General features: G+C 40.6%; 1 protein-coding gene across 1 annotated transcript in view; it reads right to left on the minus strand.

The window, feature by feature from the left end:
- Positions 1-23,273, minus strand: part of LOC118430254 — a 45,223-nt gene that overhangs the window by 9,844 nt on the left and 12,106 nt on the right. The window contains exons 14-36 of the mRNA XM_035840964.1: positions 22,436-22,654; positions 22,153-22,253; positions 18,797-18,920; positions 18,186-18,352; positions 17,596-17,752; positions 17,354-17,424; positions 15,643-15,800; positions 14,715-14,916; positions 14,211-14,435; positions 13,747-13,953; positions 13,467-13,584; positions 13,136-13,320; positions 10,831-10,954; positions 10,489-10,663; positions 9,488-9,582; positions 9,038-9,208; positions 7,983-8,163; positions 7,508-7,674; positions 3,943-4,116; positions 3,425-3,613; positions 2,917-3,096; positions 2,007-2,251; positions 928-1,049 (exon numbers count right to left, since the gene is read on the minus strand). Coding sequence (XP_035696857.1) covers positions 928-1,049; positions 2,007-2,251; positions 2,917-3,096; positions 3,425-3,613; positions 3,943-4,116; positions 7,508-7,674; positions 7,983-8,163; positions 9,038-9,208; positions 9,488-9,582; positions 10,489-10,663; positions 10,831-10,954; positions 13,136-13,320; positions 13,467-13,584; positions 13,747-13,953; positions 14,211-14,435; positions 14,715-14,916; positions 15,643-15,800; positions 17,354-17,424; positions 17,596-17,752; positions 18,186-18,352; positions 18,797-18,920; positions 22,153-22,253; positions 22,436-22,654 — 3,757 coding nt within the window. The remainder of the gene's footprint in view (positions 1-927; positions 1,050-2,006; positions 2,252-2,916; positions 3,097-3,424; positions 3,614-3,942; positions 4,117-7,507; positions 7,675-7,982; positions 8,164-9,037; positions 9,209-9,487; positions 9,583-10,488; positions 10,664-10,830; positions 10,955-13,135; positions 13,321-13,466; positions 13,585-13,746; positions 13,954-14,210; positions 14,436-14,714; positions 14,917-15,642; positions 15,801-17,353; positions 17,425-17,595; positions 17,753-18,185; positions 18,353-18,796; positions 18,921-22,152; positions 22,254-22,435; positions 22,655-23,273) is intronic.

Genomic DNA, 23,273 nt, shown 5'->3' on the forward strand with positions numbered 1-23,273 from the left:
AAAGACACCCCTTGGCCAGGTGCATGCACCAAAATGTGCATTATTCTAATGAATACCTTATTTGCATAATCAATAAAGACATGGCATAGTTCTTTTGTGGTCAATTCATAATAGAGACTTCATATTGGAGATATATAGGTTGCTTGAGGACAGGTGAATACAATGAAATATATCTCATGTCGAGACTCAGGTACATGCAATAAAGGGAATACAAGGGACCCAACCCTCCTTGTCTGAAACAAGTTCAACTATCTTATTGCCATGTACTTACGTTAATATTGATACTATGGATGGAGTTATGTATCAATCTCGTGTACTTATATCATTCTGAAACTGTATTGTGTGATTTATACCAATCAACTTCTAAAATATCATGTAAACACGTTTTTTGGGGGGGGCGAAATCGCTAAAGGGGGGCGAGGTAGGGGGGCGAGATCACTAACCGGGGAGGGCGAGATCGCTAGTGATTTCGCCCCGGGGGGGGCGAGATCGCTAGTGATTTCGCCCCCGGGGGGGCGAGATCACGGGGGGCGAGAACGCTGTCACACCGGTACCCCTTATACCCCCCTCACATTACGTGTGATTTGATCGGACGACGAGTCTGCGAGCTCTAAATTATGAGGAGTCATGACCCTGACGGGAAGGGGGAACACTACCATTTCTTCGTCGGCATCAGGGCCATGCCTCCTCGTACATTAGAGTGCGCAGACTCGTCGTCCGATCGAATCGCGCCTTATGTGAGGGGGTATTACTAAACGGATATTAGTAACCTGAACAATTCTTTAAGCTTGAGAATTTTGGATGCAAATAGCACAAGAATCATTTTATTCTTTTTACATGTACGTTTACTGCATTTGAAATTGGCACGAGGCAGCAGCATAAAATTAAGATTTAAATTAAATAAAATATATATATATATATACTCACCTTTCTGGGTAGATTTGTCTCTTTGTCCCAGCTGATTTTCTGAAGATAGTTATTTTATACTTTTCAATCCCAGACTCGGCGTCCTCAAATATCCAGTTGGCTGATATGCGTGAAGCATCAGCCTGTAATAGAGTAAGGTGTCTATAGTAGGTACTTATGATACTTATATAGTGGATCCAACTGCGCAAGCGCAGGTCAATGGTGAAAGCCCCAGTCTCTTATGCCTTTCTCCACTAGGACGGCGCTTTCGCCGCACGCACTCTGTGACTAGACATGTTGGCAGAGCGCTCATTTACAATCAACTGTGTAAAATCTGCTTTTTTCTCTGTTTGTTAGGCTTTATTATTTATTAGAAATGTTTTGTTTAGGATCAGGTACCTTCATCTTTAACATAGGTTTGCGCAGTTGAATCGGTGTTTTTTTCGCTTTTTTAGAACTTAAGAATAATATGTAAAAATGTGTAGAAGACTGTATTTTATCTGTCGATGGTCGTAATACTATTCGGAGAGTAAAATTTAAAAACATTTTGCAACCATTACACACCGCAATGATAAAAAAAAACGTTTTGCTGTATTTCACTGATTTGCTTTGTTTGGAACTATTCTTGGAAGGACAAGGTTTTGCTAAATAGTTCCTATTATAACTATCGTTATTCGTTGTCCGTTTTACACACAATATTAACTTTTTAAATCCTTTTTTCCTATCCATGAGAAGCTCAGAACAGCCTGCACGCCGCTTTTCATTGAGGTCATACAGGAAGAGGGTAGGGTCAAATCAGATAAAACACAGCAGAGATAAAGATTACGTAATCATGTTGTAATAAAACTATTATCATTATTGCATTAAATGACATAACACTGGAACTTGTTGTTATGCATTCAGCAAAAATCAAACTAATGACGAAAATATTATTATTTGTAATCAGGTTAACTCTGGCTAGGGAAAGACAAACCCGGAGGCAACTCTCTATCTTCATGGCTACCTTGATCCCCCAACGACCTTGAGGTCAAGGTACTAGGTAGGTAGGTAGGTAAGAACTTTATAATTAAAAACAATAATCACTGATTTGAAAGTCCTACCGAAAACGCTCTGTCCTTTCCCGGCTCCGCCCCATCTCCCAGGTGAACCATCACAGGCTTGGTCAGGTCCATGATAAACCCGTCAGATGACGTCACGGTGGAACTCATCGCCTGATTGGTTGTCTCTAGCTGAACAGACACGTGATCTCCATGATGTAGGTGGAACTTGTGCCAGTTGATATGGGAGGCGTCAGGCCCTACTGACGTTTTCTCATGAATGATCTCAGAAGAATGTGTCCTGTTCTCTGATAACACAAGACACAAGTCGCTTGTCATCCGCAGTTGAAAAATGTGTATAGCCATTTATATCAATAAAAAGGTAGGGCAGAGTATGTTAAGTATGGTTATCAACTAACAAATTGCAAACGTTCTTGATGATGTTTACCATATAAACAAGTAAAGTTTGCAGTTTTGCAATGCAATTTTATAGAAATAAGCTACAAGTAGCCGAATACACCGTTCATCAAAATTACTCCAACCACAGTTCTAAAAACAAATCAAAACGCCATATTGAAAATATTCTGCTTTGATATTATCATACAATTGCCTATCTCATACTACTAGCTATGCTATAAGCCTGTGAGATCGATCAATCAGAATGTTGTATTTGACATAACCGACCGTAATCATTATTTTATGTTGACCATTTGTTCTGCTATGAAGGGACTTTTTCTTACATGTGTCAACTTGATAGAAGTTAATTAATGTTGATAATTAATGATGGTAACGTTAATGGCCCAGCTCCCGTCTGTATATACAGTGTCATAAGGCTTGGTCAGTTTCGATATTTACCGTGTGAGCGGTCATATTTACTTTGCTCCCGTCGGTAGTGTTAGATGGTGATAAGGAACGACCAGGGCCTATAGCATCGCACACACCTCGGAGTGGATTATAAACGCTGTATCATTACCTCCTAAGGTATGTGTCCGTTGCACCGTGACGGCGTAGTCCCCGATCCCTGACTCCGGGTCGCTGTAGCCGGCCCAGTTGGCGGACACGGTGGAAGGTTCGGACGAGAACGCCAAGTCCGAGTCTGGCTCCAAACCGTCACGTAAGGTCCCTTCCACAGGTGGGGTTGCGTCAAACAGGACTTAAGCAAAAAAGGTGTAAATAAAAGATGAAGATGATAGACAAACAGTATCAATATCCGATAACAGTTTCATCAGCTTGGTGGACAGGAGCCCTTTATACACAGCGCAGAAAGATACAATTGGTATCACCTCAGGAACATGATATACATGCAGCGTCATCTAAACGTTGGCTGGATTAAAAACTTGGCTGTCAACAAAAAAAAACTTTTAAGTTGTTACATCCTATCCGTGTCAATACATGTCGTATGGTCGCTGCAAGATAACCGTATAAAATGTCGGACTTCTAAAGATATGCATATAAAATATTGTTACGTTTAGATCATGTACCTCCATCTGACGACTTCGAGACGTTTAAGTTGTCGTGCCCATTGTTGACTGCCACAAGAACGGAGTAGTACGTTGTGTTGTGACTAAGTTGTACGTCTGCGCATGCCTGCGATTCCGTGTGAGAGTACTCAGTCAGAGGAACCACGTCGTCTGTTCCAGGTTCTGAGCCCACTCCCCAGAAGTAATGACCTAGTCGTTCGACGATGGATATCATACATCAATAAACAGCTTTTTGCGCGATGTATGTTATTATAAGTAAAAACTAATTTAGGCTTTTTAAAAGTCTCTAAGTGCCTGGGGACGCCCTAAATGCAGGTAGGTCACAGACACTTCTCAGTCTGACACTAATTGGGTTATTGACATTGACATGTTAGCAATTATAAAGATAACTGGGAATTATGTTCTACATTGTTTACATTTGTCATTCAAGGCGTTGGTCTATAAACTTTTAAGGGCCTGGCCACTTGAAAGAATGCTAGAAGTTTGATTTAGTCAGGGTAACGTAGCATGTAGCTTACTCAGTCCGCTCTCCTCATCATGGAAGTCCTTCCAGTTGGCACATATCGTGTTGGGGTCAGAGGTGAAGTTCAGGTCATGTCCGTGAACGCTGCCGTCATACAGGGTCCCGGCTATAGGTGGGGACGTGTCAACGAGAACGGGTTGGTCCGCATGGCCAACCTCACGCAGATCCACTGTCAATAATAATGATTAGGGAATGTAACGTTTTCAAACGGAGTTTAAAAAACTATGATTTAGTATAAAGAGGCCCATATTGACGCGTGCATCTGTTAACAAAAATGCGGTTCCTGTGTCAATCATACAAATATTGCTTACAGACAACAACATGTAAATTAATGCCCACTGCAAATATTACTGGCTACCAAAGCCTTAATCAAGTTGTCTAACATTTCATGCCGTTAATTCACTTCGTGAAACGAAGTGTTTGTAGTCAGTGCTGTTTTGATGTCAGGGGGTCGTTTGTCAGCCTGATAACTAGAGAACGCGTGGATGGATGGTTTTGATATTTGGTATGTGGGTGGGATTAGACATGACGAAAAGATGGCAGGAATTGCGTTACGGCAGGGCGCTCTAGCGGCGGGTTATGGTACTGCAGCGAAACTTCCGGTTTTGCTATTTTTTGTTTGGGACTTGTTTGGGTGATGATTTAGGTAGCTGTGTAAAAGCATAGTAAGGTGTGTAAGTTTTGGCCACCTAGGGGTTTCGCAGGGGCATTGAAAGTATTTTTTTGTTTTAGGTTTTGAGAAGGGATAATGCAAGAAGGGGTTGATGGATGTTAATGATTGTAGGTATGCAGACAGCTTCCGTAATGATGTACATAATTGTATGTTATGCAAATTAGGAGGTAATTTGCCTGATACAATAGGTATGTGTAGAATTCTTATATAGGGCATGTCTGTGAACAGTCCAACTACGTAAGACCATGACAGATTGATCTGATTTTTCGTATGTGGGTAGTTCTTGAGAAGGAGAAGAAACGTACGAGGTGTTTTTTCGTCTAGTGGCTTCTGACGGTTTTGCAGGGGATGTTTGTACTTGAAAAATAGTGTTTAGTGTGCTTAGTGTGGCGATTGCGCAATATTGGTTTATATTTAGGAATTACGTCATTCTGCGTGCAGTTGAGCTTGGGCCCCGTCCCCACAGGAAGTGACCCCAAAGGTCATAGTTGGGCAATAGAGGACAGCACGACTTATATATACCAGACGATTACAAGACAATGGTACTATAGGGACAGTACAATATACATGATGGGGTGTAAATGTTTCCTATAAGATTTGATAATCTGTAGGTTAAGGGCAATGAATAAGGGCAATGATGATATTGTTTACAGGGGCCTATATTATACGTTTTAAAAGGGTTGTACATGTAACAGTTACTACCGGTACAATACATTGTTGAACAAAGCAGGGTTTGTTTTTCACGTACAGTAACTTGTAGTCATTGATGAGATTGTTTATAGGGATTGTACATTAGACATATGGGATACACAATGTAGTGGACTGCATGTTACATCATCATTGTTGCAACCATTGATACATTTGCTTCCGGCGGTGGATTTGTTATCCTACCTGCTGAAATCGGACAAATTTCCTGTTGGATAAGCATTTGGTCTCTCATCCAAGGAAGAAATTATGCATCCCGTATGTTATCCCGGACAGAAAAGGTGTCGCAATGCGTATAGTCCTATTGACTGACAAGCCCCGTGCGGGCGGATAAAGCGTTCCCGCCACGGCAGGACTTGGGCCAGCTGGACTGAATTTACCGGGCGACGCGCGGCTTGTCATGGTCGTCAGTAGGGCTCCCATAACCTGGCTAAATGGTTGGAAATTAACCACTCTACCCGGAAAAGTCAATACTTGGACAAATACATGCGATGTACATCTCAAAGTTGAAATTTTATCAACTCACCATTTGGTTTTTATGTCAATTTGCAACGTGTTGGTGAACTTTATGTAGAATTTGTCAAAGTTATGAGACCTCTGAACATTCCTATGTCCGAAGAAATCCGCTGAAAATTCAAAAATTGGCTTTCCTTGCGGTAATTTTTTCCCTTCGAAGATTGTCGCCTTTCCTGATCATATGTAAGGGACACGGGATCATCTAAAAGTTCCATGAGTTGCAAGGCGCAAGCCCATATATATTATTTGTACTTTCATGTCTGGATTTCCCAGCGATTGATTAAAGGTGGGTCACAAGTGCCAATTAGCATAATCCCGCCATTTGTACTGATATGTGGCGAGAACGTTTGGGCAAGAGACACGTGGTCATGTCAGAATTTCAATGAGTTCCAAGTCGCAAGCCCAAAATGGAAGTAATACGTTTATGTCTTGTTTTCCCAGCGATGTAATGTAGAGTATATAGGTCACAAGTGATAATTAACATAAGCGCGTCATTTGTACTGATATGTTGCGAGAACGATTAGGTGAGAGACACGCACGGGGTCATGTCAAAAGTTCCATGAGTCACAAGTCGCAAGCCCAGATGGATAGTTATACTTTGATGTCTTGATTTCTCTGCAATTTAATCTAGGGTAGGTCGCAAGTGCTAGTTAGCAGATTCATGTCAGTTGTACCGATAGCTTATTAAAACGATTGGGTAAGAGACAAGGGGTCATCTGAAAAGTTCCATGAGTTCCAAGTCGCAAGCCCAAAATGGAAGTTATACTTTTATGTACCTGAGGAGCATTCCGTGACGACACCAGCCATCACATTTTGGAGGTGTTCGCTGGGGATGTGAAGATCATTTATGTGGATCTCACCAATGACGGCGTTGATGTGGTCAACGTTATTGTTTTATGTGTTATCTTATTGATATTTTGATGCAACAGTCGATTTTAGCCCATTCAATATAAGTCTTTATCTTTAACTGAAGACCATGAAAGATATTTTCTTTGTCCATGGAAATGAATGGACAGGGACAGTTTGTGTCATGTGCACAGACAAGAAAGGATGGATGATAGAATACTTTTAAAATACAGCCTACTGTCTAAATCCTTTTTTTCGGCGCACCTCACCAAACACATCAAAATCCATGTATAATTCCAACAACATATACACTGTTAAGCTAGCCAATGACACGTCTACAAATAAACCCTGCACCATCGCTCCATCAAACAATTCACGAAGGTTGAGTTCTGCGAACGCTTGTTGAGATTTGTTTTATTAGGGGAATGATTGAAACAACAGGTGACTATCACCTTTTCATCAAGATGTTAACCTTGACTATCACCAAGATGTTAACCTGGAGACCAAACTAGTATAGGTTCGATCCGTTCACACTGGGAAGGATCCCAACTGTTTAGATAAGTGTGTCGGGGTTTTTAACGTGAACGAGGTCTGGCTGTCATCAAACGCAGGACCTACATTTTGTGCCAATTTGGTGCAAAATTAGGTATTCATTTTCACATAAGTAAAGTGAGGAAAGACGTGTAATGTGCATGCACAGGGGCACAGAATCGGGTTCTGGGCCAAGCGCCCTGCCGTTACACCACAGGACCCGACAAAAGTCACCTTAAAAATCATAGGGTAATTATGAGAACTCGGGGTAATTATAAAAAAGTCATACCGTTGTTAATCGCCCGAACTTTGACCCATGCCGGTACCCCATCAGGTATGTGGAAGTTGACAGATGTGTGTGTTGTGTTGCCATGGCGATACCAGTCCATCATGTGTACGTCACGTTTGCTCCGCCCTAGTCCAAAGTCAATCTCCCGGATGTTGGAAAGAGGATCACTAGTGACATAGAAGTACATACAAGGATCAAGAGATTATGCAAAGTCTATTACAGAATCTTTAACAGTTATTCCGAACCTTGGAAAACAACAACACATATTTCAGCTTTATTCTATACAGGTATGCAAGAGGCAGTCCGCCACTTTTATTTTCTATGTTATTTCAACAAATTTTTACTGCTGCAATGCAATGGCCTCAGAAACACGTGCAGCGCCCTCTCGTGGTTTTAACCAGAATCTCGTTTGTTATTTTCTAAACAAATTCTGTTTTAAAGTCTAAATCTATCTTTGAATACTAAGCTATTTTACCTGACGTTATACTCCGCTGTAATGCTGAAGTCAGTTTCGTCATACTCCACACTGTGAACGTGATGCACGAATGGAGGGGTGTTGTCGATGACGTAAGGCGTGGTGTGACACACAGTCGTTGCCATGGCACCGCCAAACTCCACGTTGTTAATGGCTCGAACTGTGATATGATATTCGCCGTCTACATGGGAGATATGAGACATGTATCAACAAAGCATTCTGTAGATGGTACTGTCTGACTATTCACGATGGTTAACTGCGGGGCTCAAAATACTTTAGGTATCAGGGTGCTCAATGAGCCAAAAGCTAGGTTGCCAATCACAATTTCATACTGTCCCTTTTTTTCAAAGCCATAATCTGTTCACATGATTGTGGACATGATCATAACCAACCAGTTACATGTAATAAGCAAGATTTTGCATGATGCACGTTTGGCACCTAAACTAGCCTAAAGTCCTTCATATTCTACTTCCGATTCTCACAAAATATGTCAAATAATGGTCTTCACTAATAATCTTTTTTTCTGGTGTATTTTTATCGACAACCTCCCTCCCAATAAAAAAAAGCAACCAACCAGACGCATTAACCGACTTTGACAGTGGATTAGTTCTTAATTGGCCACGTCTTTTCAAGCTTGTCTTAGCGCAAACCGTTACCTCACATTCAAACAAGAAATTGATATTTAAAATTTTGCGTTGGAATAAATCACGAGTAACCAGTATTGAATATTCTTATTGAAAGTAAAATAGCATACGTTCGTAACTATGGTCTCATTCCTCATTATCATTCAGATGTGCATAAGTTACTACTTCCTTCCTAATGCAATCTTTACCCCCTAAGTTTCAAATATGTTAAGCCGGACACAAGTTGGTTACATCGCGCAACTGAGCAAACCTGTATTTCGTAAAAAAACTAAATGATTGTCAAATGCATAGGCTGATGATGAATGGAAATGAACGGACCTTTGGAAACAAAATCGTTATAGTAGTATGCATTTTTATTGTAATAAAAACTATTGCAATATATAAAACAAATGATTCTAAAAGGCCTTTTACCTTCAAGATTTAGAGGGCTTGCAATCCCATCGTGCGTCCACTCCGACACGCTGAACAGGTGCGCATGCGGGTCTATGTGAGGATGGACTTCCTGTCCGCATGGGGCTCTTCCTGAGGTCCAGGAGTAACCATGGAGACCGGTTTCGTTGTCATGGAAACCATCCCAATTCGCTATAAATGAAACATAGAAATACATATGTGCTTCTAACGAACATCAAAGTGATTGTACAACATCTTAGGTACCCCATTAGTACTTGTACATGTGCTCAATAATGTTTGCAAATTATAGGAATGCATTCTTTATGAAAGTCAAAGACATAGCTCGTCTCCAGTCTAAAATGCATCACAGTTAGATACAAAAAACGAGAGCCACAAAAAAGTTAGATATTATAGTGAAAATATACTAGTAGCTTCAATACCCGACAACGATAGTCCCCATGTTATACTAACCTGACACATATCTGTTAGCGCGTGTGTACCACATGTCAACCAGTGGCTCGTGCCCATTAAACACAGTGCGGGAACCTTCTCCGTCTACTATCCACCTGGAATAATGTATTCACCATACAGATAGAAGTTAGGAATCTCAGATGAGCACATTGTATATGTCTTAAAACGAATGCGGGGAAATTCGGAGCATTAAGTCAGTCCTTATAACTGTAACTTTATTGTAGGCTTAAATTGATTGTACATTTCATGAATATTGGGGATGTGATGGAGTCATTAATTATGAATAATTGCCTTAGGAATGTGTTCATGTTATTGACCGAAGGAATAACATGACAAGGAATAACAAGGCCATATATATATATATATATATATATATATATATATATATATATATATGTATATATATATATATATATATATTTATATATAGTGGCGCCCTTTAGTGCATCAGGGTGCAGGCATTGCTGAGAAACGCAGAACTGCCCTGGCAATCAGCAGGCGGGAGACACGCAAGGAAAGCAGATCCTCTCACACAACCGCCACCTGGTCTTCAGTGCAACGTCTGCGACCGGTGCTTCCGTGCAAGGATCGGACTGATAAGTCACGCCCGGTCCCACAAGGGCGACTGAACTGAACTGGACTGAAGTCAAGGTCCTCATCGACTTCCGATGGACGAAAATTATCATATATATATATATATATATATATATTCTGGCAACCAGAAAAAAGCTCTTTGTATAATAGAGATGGGCAAGAAAATGGATTTTCCTGTGCTATACGTGCTTATAAGTGTTTAAACTATGCAAAAACTTTAAAATTTGAAAAAAAACTTCAAAAATTCACAATTTTCTCAGGAAAAATATCTTTAAAAATCAGATGTTTTTTTTTCAGAATAAGGGTACAAAAAGTGCACGTGACTGTATTAATTCAACTCTCCCCTTGGCGATGGGTATAAGGAACTTATAACTTACAGAGGATGGGGGAGTTATTCAGCTATATACCTATGGTTCGGTAATGGCGTCTGTTCTCCACATTTGAACTGTTCCCAGTGATCCAGGACAAAGTCCCCACAGTCCTCAGTCATCAGTACGTCCATGATGACGTTCTCCAGCGGGCCTGGGCTCGGAGGGGTGAAGTCAGCAAGAACACCGGGGGACGTCAGGATGTTAACGTAACCTGTTTGAAGTAAAAAAAAAAAAAATGTGGAAATGACCAACTGTTTTAAGAAGTAAAAATTTTGACCGACCTAAAATGGAACATTTCAGGAAATCAGAAATCCGCAAAAACTAATACGTTACGCCCTTTTAGTTATAGAGATATGTCTAATGAAGTATTGCCCTTACCTAGCGCATTGTTCAGGTAGAAGTTGAAGTAGTATAGGGAGTCATGACTCAGCTGCAAGTCTTCATGTCTGAACTCCACAGCATGACCAACACCGAGCCGCTCAAAATTGTGGAAGTGACCGACCTGAAAATACAAAACAGCTTCATTAGATCAGATAACGTTTGACGCAATAAGAGCTTCATATATTTTAGTTAGTTCCGATAACTTTTTGTTCTTTAATAATAATCAACCACAACCATTTTGCACACGTCAAAAAGACTATACCACCTGGTCATATGTTCTTCAATTAGAGACAGCAACATCAATATGACGGCAACGGATAATTGACCACAATCACCAGTGTTCAGAAAAGTTTCATTTAATACTTACGACGTTGAAGAAACTCATCCGATTTTTTTCTCCAGAAACATATAGACTTTTACGGAATTCAATCGAGTTTTCATGTATTGCATTGTGTGCAATCTCAATAATTAAATGTATAAAGAAAACCCCGCCCTTCCTAAATATTGCGTGTGTTAGATAATCATAAATTCTCTACGCAAACGTAGGCAGTCCGAATTCTGACTATCTACACACAACCAAGTTTGGGTATAGAGTTACGCTCAACTATTTAGCATTTCCATTTCTATACTTTTTATACAGCATATTGAACACCCCGCGTTAGGGGTGGGTGCCAGTGCATAGTGCCGGTGAAAAATTATTTCTTACTAAGACCATGGTACCAGTCCGAGGAAACGGATTTAAAAAAATAATAATTTACTGGTCCTGATTTTGGACCGATTAGAAAATGTGTACATTATATCGTAAGGCGTTCATGCGTTTCGGGGGTTACACGTTTTGGTCCAAGAAAATAACAAGCATGATGCAGATAAGCTACGTAGATCTTATAGCCATTTCTTCCAAGTATTTTACAGTCAACGGTACAGAGGCAGTTAGCGTTGTTTATATACGTTGTTTATATACATCATCAGGTACCTTTTCATTAGCCAAAAAACAATTGTCAAACAAAGCGCGCAAAGCCATGCACAGCTTCAAATGTCTAACCCGTTCATCAGTCTCACCCGATAGCCTACTAAGAATATTCGATTCCTGTGTTAAACCCATTCTGTTATATGGCTGTGAAATTTGGGGTACCGAGAAATTAAATGATACATCTCCGATCGAAATTACACACAACCAATTCTGCAAGAACATTCTTGGAGTCTCTAGAAATAGTAGTAATTTAGCATGTAGGTCCGAATTAGGTAGATTTCCACTAGACATAGATATTTCCGTACGACTTGTAAAATATTGGTTGTGTTTAACACAAATGGATTATACTAAGCATCCATTACAAGTAAATGCACCCTTGGAACAGCATAACTCCGTCGTAAACGGCCGGAGAAGATCATTGTTGCAGCGTGTTAAAGAAATACTTGATTATAGTGGATATTCTTATCTCTGGTACTCTGACAACTCACTCTATGACCCTGTATATGTATGTAATATGATAAGGAACAGAATTACCAATATGTATATCCAGACGTCTCTACATAATATAAGTATAGATACCGGTAAGCTGAGATTCTACAAAACTTGTAAATCTGTATACGCTAGAGAGAAGTACTTAGAACTAGTTGATTTCGAGCTGCGCTCCGCAATAAGCAAAGTCAGAATTAGCGCTCATCCTCTAGAAGTGGAAAGAGGGAGATACAAGAGATTACCAATGTGTGAAAGGATTTGTAAATATTGTACATCTAAAGCAGTGGGAGACGAAACACATTTCATTTCCAAATGTTCATTCAACGAAACCGAAAGAATCACCCTGTTTAGAGAAGTCACAAAGACTTATCCCAACTTCCCCACTTTGACAGACAAACAGAAGGCCACTTTTCTCTTGAAATCGCAGAACCCACAAATTTTAGAAAATGTGGGGCTTTTCGTCTCCCTCTGCTTCCAAAAAAGAAGTCAAACCCAACCTGCTTAGAAATAGCCAACACTAGTATTAGATTAGAACATTGTTTATGACTGTCCATTGTCACTATGTGTATACCATGTACTTGCAATTAGCCCTCGGGCACGAACTTGCAAATAAACTTCTTATATAAAGATATGATTTAAACAAAGAAACTAGTAAGAGTTGTATGCTCCAGCAGACAGATTCGTTTTAGCAAAATGTACCGTCGTTTTCAGTATCACCAATTTGCAAGTTTTCATAGAGAATTAAGACCAGGTTCAGATTCCGGGTCTGGATTTGGACCCGTTCCTATGGACCTGGACCTGACCCTTACCTGAATATTCTGTACCCACTACTACCCTACATACCTCATGCATCTCCACACCGTGTCCCTCTATCTCCTCCAATAGTTCGCAGGTTTCATGTCCGTAGTCATAGTTGAAACTGAGACACTTGGTAGGTGGATGATCCAAGCACTCCATGGCGCACTGCTGAGGCGTGTCCATCTTCAAACTTGCAATTGGAGCGGATATCACTCTTCCAGTTCGTCCACCTTAAACAAACAAACAAACAAACAAACAAACAGATTTATTCATAAACGAGATTTCAATTACACGTAGCAAGAATGATAAAATCAGAAAATCATAACTCGGCTTAACTCGGGGAGCCTTTCATTTGCCGTTTGCCTTGCTTGTGTACCTGTGAATCTCTGTAAAGCGGGCCTTGAGGCTGTCACAGCCGTGTTCGCGGTTGTTCTGACGTCATGCCATGGGACGACCTGGTCTCCGTAGACTTTCCTACCATAGCCAACACCTTCCTGAATAAATACACAATAAACATTATAAAGGTTATTAAACGGTAGAGTGGTTTGAATTCTTACAAGGTTGGTTCTGACTATATAAAGGGTCTAGGCCTCTATCTTTTCAACGGTCAGATATGTTCAAATTCAATGGAATAAGCCTATAATGATTATTCTTACCCGTTTGAGACGGATGACGGAATCATCGTGAGCCACAGCTGACGCGCGGAGGATGCTGGGATGGCTTGTGGTGAGGAAGTCCGGAGTGACACGCCCTCCTGGTAAGGTGACGTCATACGTGGGTAGTTCACATGTGACCTTGGCGTTTCCTCCGCCAGAGTTGGTTCCCGTGACGGTAAAATAGAGTGGAACTCCTCCTTTCATTTTCTGGGTAAGGTCAAAGTTTATATTTCTATCAATGAAACAATCTTGCAAGATAATATATATCACTAAAGCTTCGTTTAGAGAAGCATTGAAGAATATACTAGCCATCAATATCAATTTGATGATTTTACGCTCATTTTAAGCAGCTTTTCTATGCATGTGCATACCAAATTCAAATGAGCTCAACGTAGGTGACATTGTAGCGCTCAAATACCAAAATGGCGTCTTGACATTAAGAAATGGAACGTAAAGAACTGTACCTTAAAAACGACGTTTGATGGTCCTCCCAGGCCTTCATTGCTCACCACGTCACTTCCACCTTTGTACGTCCCTACGTCATAAGTCAGCTTCACTTGGCTGACGTCATCTTCCGCTGCCACTTCTAGCTGAAAAGCAGGTTCTACAAAGTCACGGCCTGCGACTTGCTCCACATCGCAATGTGTTGTGATAGCAGCTCTCTTCCCGACGTTGGTCGTCCTTGATGTCTGTCAAAGTTAAAATACAGGAAATATTTTAATACATGTATACATTTGCAAGCAAGTTGCTTCAGATGATTTTTTTCAGTTCAGATCTTAATGTTATGACTACAGCATTGCACAATCGGAAACAACTGTACTTTCTTATTATAATTAATATATACAGTATAAGTGCGACATTTTTGATTATATGTAATCGCTGTCTTATTTAAGAAAAAAAAATCTGAAACACAGAGTGTCTATTGCTTTTTCTGAAATGACAAATTTATATCAAAAGAGAAGTCTTACCTTGACTTTGAATTTCCTAAAAGTAGGTGGAGTGAAGTCTGGCTCCGGTATGCCTGTGTTGAAAATGTTCTTTATAACAGGAGGTGTCTCCCAATCCCACAGCAGGAAGTCGAGTAACGTTACTTCCCATCCAAAAAGATTAGATTTTAGCATACTACGGAGCTCCAGTCGTAACGGAATCATGACCATATCCATGCGAGCCCTGCAAATGTAAAAATTGGTGTGAGGTATAAAATCGGTAATATCGACAAATCATTGGTTATAATATTGGTTATGATATGATTTCATGAAAGCAGTACGAACAGCTTAACCACAGGCATATATCACCAATTTAATACAAATAGCTGTCCTTATAAGTTGACAACCATATAAGGTCTTTGCTCTTGATCAAAATGTTATTATAAACTAGTAACATTCATTGGTAAAAAATATTATTTCATTCTAAAAGCATAGCACCATGCTATTTGTTACCCTGTGACTGGAGGGTAACCTCCAGCAACAGAGTCTTGTAATCACTTTGTGCGTTGGGTGTTCGCACCTATATCTCTATGTTCCGTATGCCGCAATCGCATGTGGATTGGCATGTCGTCTTGGTATTGTGGTAATTAGAAACCGTCAAGCAGATGTTGTTCTTATCGGAATATGCCATGTCGTTCGGGCTTTGCGTTTCCAATATTGAGGTTGGTTTGACATAGCATACTGTTAACATTTTGAGCGGTTGATAGTCAAATGTATTTTATGGTTAGAACGTGTTTGATCCTTGGGATCTTTTTTCGTGGTAGCTGTTTTCAATATCGATGTAATAATTTGAGAAATCACCCCTATTTCCCTGGTATTGTGGAACAGCTGGCCTGTAGACGAAGGGGTTTGGCAATTACTTATATCCAAGCCAAGAAAAGTTTTTACAGAGAACAAAAACATTTCTTACCCGATATTTAGTGGGAACTTGCTGAATTGGATCTCTGCCCTTGTTGGGAAGTCGGTTGTCAGGACATATCCTTTTAACTGTAGCTCTGCACTCAGGATCAGCAAACTTATCCCGAGGCTTGCATAAACAGTGGCACCGACTTGAGGCGTTACTTGACCCTGTAAAATATTTGAATACCAACGTGAAAGCCATGACGTTTTCCCAATCATTCGTTTTAGGTAAATAATTGAAAACAACAACAACAAGAATAAATAGAATTATATGTAAACTGCACCGTGAACAGTTCCGATTAGTTTGGCTTTTTACCTTTACACACTTACACTCAGCACAAAAAGTTTGGAATATCAACTTCGGTTGATCATTTTTTTGCTGTTTCTGCATCAATTTCAATATATTATATATCAATAGAAAGCTTGTATGATTTCTTTCCAATGGTATGAAACTCATTATCATTGTTAACTCACGGAACATACACTAGGCCTGCTAACGTGATCATGAGTGGGTCACGAAAAAAAAGTGCCCAAATCCCCCCGTTTTTGTTCAAAACTGTATCGTCCGGTTGTTATGGCCGCGGGTGACAATGATTCAATCAATCCCTTTTTAACCTAACGTTTGGTATACAGAACATCCAAGTTTCTTTTTAGCATATCTGAAGAGAGTATCTTATGAGTGTAAATTCATGGAACGAGCACCAGGCCCGCTTACGTACAGGGGGTCCTAAAGATAAAGTGCCAAAATTACCCTACTAAAGGCAATCACTACATTCTGCTCATTTTCTTCCGTCGGTATTGACTTGTGAATGAAGGCAAGTTGAATAAACAGGACATGTCAATCAAAGCTACTGATACTCTTTATTCAAGCAAAAAAATCTGAACCATGGCAAGAGGTGATCAATCGAGTGCTAGCCATAAGCCGTAGGAAGGCTATTCCCTAAGACTGTACTCCAGAATCCAATGGTCCTTTCTCTGTGTGGACTGGTGTTGTAATCTTGAAGAATGGCATTTGGTCCAATATTGAAGAGGTAGAATGTTGCTACTGGATGGAGGATGGTGTCCCTATATGTCACCACATTAATTTGCCTGGAATGATGACGAGTCTTGTTTATCCTATGGTGGTTATACCGCCCCACACCATGACGCTGCCTCCACCACCAAATGCCGAAAGTTACTCTTGTCGTGTCAGCGTGCGGTTCTCCTTGCCGCATCCGCGCTTTGATGTTCATCCGACTATCGAAAGGGATATACTCTACTCTAAGTGTGCTAAAACCTTGTATGTTCCGGATACCAAATGTGAGGTGAAAAAAGGATTGATTGAACCAGTGACACACGGACCAATATCAACAGGGCGATACAGTGTTGAACAGAAGCAGAGGAACTTGGGCACTTTTTTTGTCGTGACCCACTCATGTAAGCAGGTCTTGTACTCGTTTCATGTGTTTACAATCAAGATAAGTTTGATACCATAGGAAAGAAAATCACACAAGCTTTCTATTGATATATAATACATTGAAATTGATGCATAAATAACGGAAATATGACATACCAAAGTTGATATTCCAAACTTTTTGTGCCGAGTGTATATACTTCTACACAAGAAAACTGATCTCTATGTATTCATAACTGGCCATTTCCATGTCAGTGTTGTGACAATACCTATCTCGGTGAATTTCTAAAAAACGCTTTTAAATACGAAATTGGTCAGTAATACTTACATAGGCTGTCATTTTCATCAGAGAAACTCCTGCTTCCAATTTGACGCCAATAAACCCACCAGCTCCAAAGCCTTAGAGAAAAAGAAAGTGAATATTAGTAGTTTTATGCAGGTTATGGTTTGACGTATCTTTCTGGTAGAGGTTAACTCAGTATTCATGAACAGTTAAGTTGAACGTTCATCTGCACCTGTTAAAGACAAATCCAACACTGTCCAAACTCCAAAAGAATAAGACTTACTTACCCAGGTACATAGGAATCGGTCCAACCATGAACTGAACCTTGACATCGAAGAATCTTGTCTCCCACGGTCCCATAGGAAAGGTTCCCGTCAAGTAACTGTCTTTCATACCCAGCTCTATCCCCAGGTCCTGCATGTCATTTTGGATAGTGTCTATCCACTAAGGAAACAAGTTGTTTCAAAAGAATGAAATACGAGTATTGCATGCCTGAATTTTATGATGATATGTTTAGTCTTTGATAGTCATAAACATTTGGTATTAAGCATTGACATTGTATTACTATACTATCTGTCTGAACCTCTTCTCTCTATCTATCTATCTCTCCTCTCTCTCTCTATGTCTCTCTCTCTCTCTCTCTATCTCTATTTATCTCTCTCTCTCTCTCTCTATCTCTCTCTCTCTCTCTCTCTCTCTCTCTCTCTATCTATCTATCTATCTCTCTCTCTATATATATATATTTATAAAACAGATCATACATTATGGAGCGTATTCATTAACCCTTAATTAGAATGATGTTCATATAAGATTATATCAAGTGTTAAAGTATGTACAAATCAATAAGTTTATTAGTTTGTAGGAAACAATAAGTTACCTCTCGTTTCATGGCTTCTCTTAGTTCTTTGATGATATCCGAAAATTGTTTTGATAGTTCGCTTAAACCAGAAAGGTCCAGACCAGGCATATCAATATCGGAGCTGTCAGGGCGGAAGAAGAACAGTTCTTTCTCCAGGTCTGCCAAGGTCATATCCATCAAGCTCACTGTAAACACAAAGTGCGCCAACTGTAAATATCTATGTCCATTAGGTGGCTGGCTTTTGAGAAATCTCATGTAGTATAGTTTCTGTACGGTTCGAACTAAAACCCCCGACTTTTCCTAAAATGTTTTACGTTGTCACCGTATACGGTTTTTGAAATGGTACTTGACAATGTTAACCAAATGTGTCAATTTTAGTCAATTCCAAAAATTACAAGGCCTACTAATGACACTGGCTTGAATGTAACAGTGGATTTTTTTACAATGTAAATGATATTTCAATCAACAGTGGTAAGTAAAATAAATGTTTATAAGACAATATTCAATACAACTAAAGCCTTTGTGGTTCAAAAATGGCATGGGTTTCCTGTTCTAAGAAAGACGGTGTATATAGTACATTGAATATTCCTTTTGACTTATTTTAATTCTAAACCCGCATTATGAGTTACCTCCATTAGCAGACGACACAAGGGATCCACTGGAGCAGGGAGGGGTTTGGATTCGAATCCCTTTTAGTATTTCTTTAGGCGGAAGGCAAATATCCTTGGCACAGACTTTCACTGCAAGGTATATCTGTGAAAAAGTTTTGAAAGAGGTTTTGGTAGCCTGATACTGCATACAAACGTGCCATGTTGAATTAACATTGCAACGCTACTGAAATACTGACTGGACTATACCATATGTATAACATATCACACAAAAAATCCTCTCTTTACCTCTAAAAATGTTAGGTTTGAAATGGTATTTCTTTATACATGGTATTTTTGTCAGTAATAGCCTTAGTTTAATTATTTATTGTATAAAGGTTAATTCACTTTCATATACCAAGCACATAGCAACAATGATGTATTGTGTACTTTTAAAAACAGATATACATTAAGGTTAACATTACTAACATTACAAATAAGCTTAACATTACTCAAACTAATCTTCAAATAGTTCTTTCATTAATGTATTTCCCTTTCAGTCTACTATTGTAAGTTACAACAGTATGATAATAAACATCATTTGCTTACAGATACAGAATGAAATAAAAGAAGAAGACACCAATCACTAATCTATAACCAAAACTACGAGAAACAGGTTAGTGGTCATCTACTGCAGGGGTACCGAGGGACGCGTGGACTGCGTGGGACCGTGTGGCGCAAGGCCAGCGTGTTTAGCTCAGGACCGAGAAGTCTCGGGTTTGAATCCTGCCGTGTCACCGATCTTGTGCCCTTGGGAAAGGCACTTTACACGGCTTTCCTCACTTTACACCTCATTTGCAAATGAGTACCTAGCTTCGGCAAGGGCCGTCCCTCACATTGGACGTTAAATTGAGGTCCCGTGTATGGGGAGAGACACACCCCACGCACGTTAAAGAACCCCCACACGAGCGGTGGTGCGATGTGCGATGGTGCAATTTCTTTTGTCTGGAGTTGGTGATTCACTTCAAATCACCCGGTTGGAGGCCTGGCGAACCTCTGTCTCGTATCAGCCACATGGCGACTTACATAATTCACCCTGACGGGAGACCTGGCGCATCCCCGTCTTGTTATTAGCCAGCGAAAGGGTATGTCATACCGTAAGGGGCGGTATAACCCCGTCGTGTGTAAGCATTTGACCGATGATGATGATGATGATGCAGAGGTACTCCAAGATTAGACAGGGTTCAAGGATAGACATATTGATCAACATGTCTGAAAAGGTGAATTGGCCAAACAAAGCAGCTTCTTAAAAACCATTGATAAATTAACAGATAAATCAACTTTGATCTATTTTGACGCCACATACGTTTCAGGTAGGTAAATATGGTCACTATTAGCTCAGACATGCCTACAGAACAGTGGAATATTGGCGGATATAACCTGTTCTCTAGACCACGACAAGGCGGGAAAGTCGGGGGGGTGGGTGTGCAGTCTACGTCCGGGACAATATCTACGCCAGAGCCCCCGATGTTACGATCCCAGAAGAACTAGAATGTTTGTGGCTGAAGATCCGTCCAACTCGTCTCCCGCGGGAAGTACCCAGCATAGTCGCATATGCTGTTTATAACCCAGCGAACTCACCGCACAGCAGAGTTCCGACCGGACACCTCTGTACGGTAATCGACCAAATAAGCGCGGAGTCCCCCAACGCGGGCGTATGTATCGCAGGAGACTTCAACAGAACCGATGTTATGGACCTTTGCCGAGGTAATCAGCTGCGGCAAATTGTGGATTTGCCTACACGATTAGACGCCACATTGGACCTTGTCGTAACCAACCTCGGCAACATGTACCACAAGCCTACTTTATCGTCGCCGTTGGGCTCCAGCGATCACCGGACAGTACTTCTCAAACCAGCTTCCTGCTCTACCACATGCAAAGCAAGGTCAAAACTGGTAAGACCTATGCCTGATTCCAAAATCAGAGCATTCGGCCAATGGTTGGGAGCCCACGACTGGCTTGACGTCTTGTCAGCAGACAGTACACAAGCCAAAACCGACGCGTTCTATCAGACGATGAACACAAAAATCAAGCAACATTTCCCTGGTGAAGACCATCAAAACTCACACAATCGACAAACCATGGATTAGTCATAGAATAAAGAACCTTATACATCGGAGACAATGTGCTTTCAATACAGGTGAAAACGAAATATGGAGATCACTGCGCAACAGGGTACAATACGAGATCAAGAAAACCAGAAAGTCATTTCATAAGAACAAAGTCAAAACCCTTCGGACAGAAGATCCTTCAAAGTGGTAAACATGATTAAAATTATGGCAAATACCGCAAACAAAGATCTAACACTGAACATCGAAGGAACTCCTCCTGAGGATCACAGAGGCACTCTGATGCCATAAACAAGGCCCTATCTACAGTGACATGCTCATTGGAACCTCTTGACCTGACCAAACTACCCGCGTTCCTCCCGGCGAGACCTGTGGAAGAACACCTACCGTGGCAGGTGTACGACAGACTGCGACAAATACAAGTAAAGAGCGCTGCCGGACCAGACGGACTACCAAACAAAATCATAAAGGAGTTCGCCTACGAGATCTCCACCCCACTAACGTCGATACTGAACGCGTCTTTGTCGGAGGGGTATGTTCCTGTCCAATGGCGCCAGGCTAACATTGTGCCCTTACCAAATGCCTCACCGCACAGCAATGGGTGAGGATTGAATCCATCCAGAAACGGGCCTGCCATACAATCCTCGGTGCCGACTATACTTCCTACACTTTGGCCTGTCAGACATTTGAACTGCCAACCCTCGACGACCGTCGCCGCGAGTTGTGCCTCAAATTCGCTAATCACCTGTTGTCGTCTGAAAAGTTCAGAAACTGGCTCCCACCTCACCGTGGAGAGGTGAGCGGACCAGGGCTTCACACCTGCTAGACCTTATCTATGCAAGAACTGACAGATATAAGAAAAGTACGATTCCGTACATGGTACAGCTACTAAACCCTTAAATATTATGGACTATGTACTATCGGTCAGTCGAACTACTACACTACTATTGTGTGCCACTCTATCAGGCAATTTCGTTTTATTTTGTTAATAAGTTGAGTTTCAAACTAATTCTGTAATCACGAACGACTTTTAAATCATGTTTTATGCAAATTGTAAATGAGATTACTGTATGTTAGATAAGCACAAGCATAATTCAGGTAACTGGTTGCCTGCGAGCCTTGTACATAGTGTATGTATGTGTTTCTGAATAAACCAATCATTATCATTATTATTTTTATCTTATCCCCCCTCCCAAGAAAACACCGAGTTATGACTACAGTCCAACTTTTGAATCGCCAGCACCTAGAAGAAGTAAAAATAGACCTTACTTCAACATATGAACTTGTTTTCTTGATCCTGAAGCTTCTGAGAAGTTTCACGGAGTCAAAAAGAGTCCAGGACTTGTCAAAGGTGTAGTCGTCCTCCTCCGCTGATAAAAGACATATAGCAAACATAAAACACATCAGTAGTAGTAAAATACATTATTCACTATACTGTGCAAATGGCTACGTACATGTACCTATACATGGCAAAGAAATACTGCAAGACAAAATCCGAATTCAAAAGAATTATTTTCGCATTAATTGTCTAGTTAATTATTAGTAAACATACCAAATCCTTGCGGAGCCAGGTTTTTCTCTTCCTTCATCTTCCCAAGTTCCATTGTCAGTTTCATGGTGCATGGATCAAAGTTTACAGAAGCTTTGACAGTGAAGATGTTAAATGGTGGTACAGGGAGGGACAGACAGCAGCTTAGGCCAAGACAATTGTCCTGCATGCGGCAGTGCATGAAGTCAAGCTTGTTGAGATGCTCGAAAATGTCGGGACATCCTGCAATTGAAAAATCAAAACATCGAAGAGATATATTCCTTAACGATGATACTTAAAAACCTTATTTTGTAGATAAGTTGAACAATTGACCCAACGATCATTGCAGAGTATTTTTTACAAGTACAAGCTCGTTCCTGTTAGTTCTCACAAAGGAATAATAAAACCAAAAATACAGTAGTGGCGAAATTTTGGACATTCTGAAACATGGGGCATTTCAGAAACTTACAAAAAACTTACAAACCAACGGGATATCGATTTAAATACATCCTGATTGTGTTTTCATAACAGGCTATCTGAAGTGGCTACGAGTAAAATCTACACATTCATGTCTCCCTTGGGAATTTCAGTACAGAGGACTGACAGGTTGCCCCGTGTCTTTCAGTTCGGGCTGCCATTTATTTTTACTAAATCTTACATTACGGAAGTGGTCAATTAGGACCAGTTTCTGCTGGCGGGCTGGGGCCAGTTGCCTGTCCGCTATCTCCGGCTGCGATTTTTTCCAGAAACCTTACATTACAGAAGTCGGGTCAATTAGGATTAGCGCCGCTACGTGCGGTACGCAAAATCCAAACACTCAGGGCCTCAACGAAAACACGAACACGACACTTAAGATTTCGCA

Source organism: Branchiostoma floridae, chromosome 14, assembly GCF_000003815.2.
Source record: "Branchiostoma floridae strain S238N-H82 chromosome 14, Bfl_VNyyK, whole genome shotgun sequence".
NCBI classification, from domain to species: Eukaryota; Metazoa; Chordata; class Leptocardii; order Amphioxiformes; family Branchiostomatidae; genus Branchiostoma; species Branchiostoma floridae.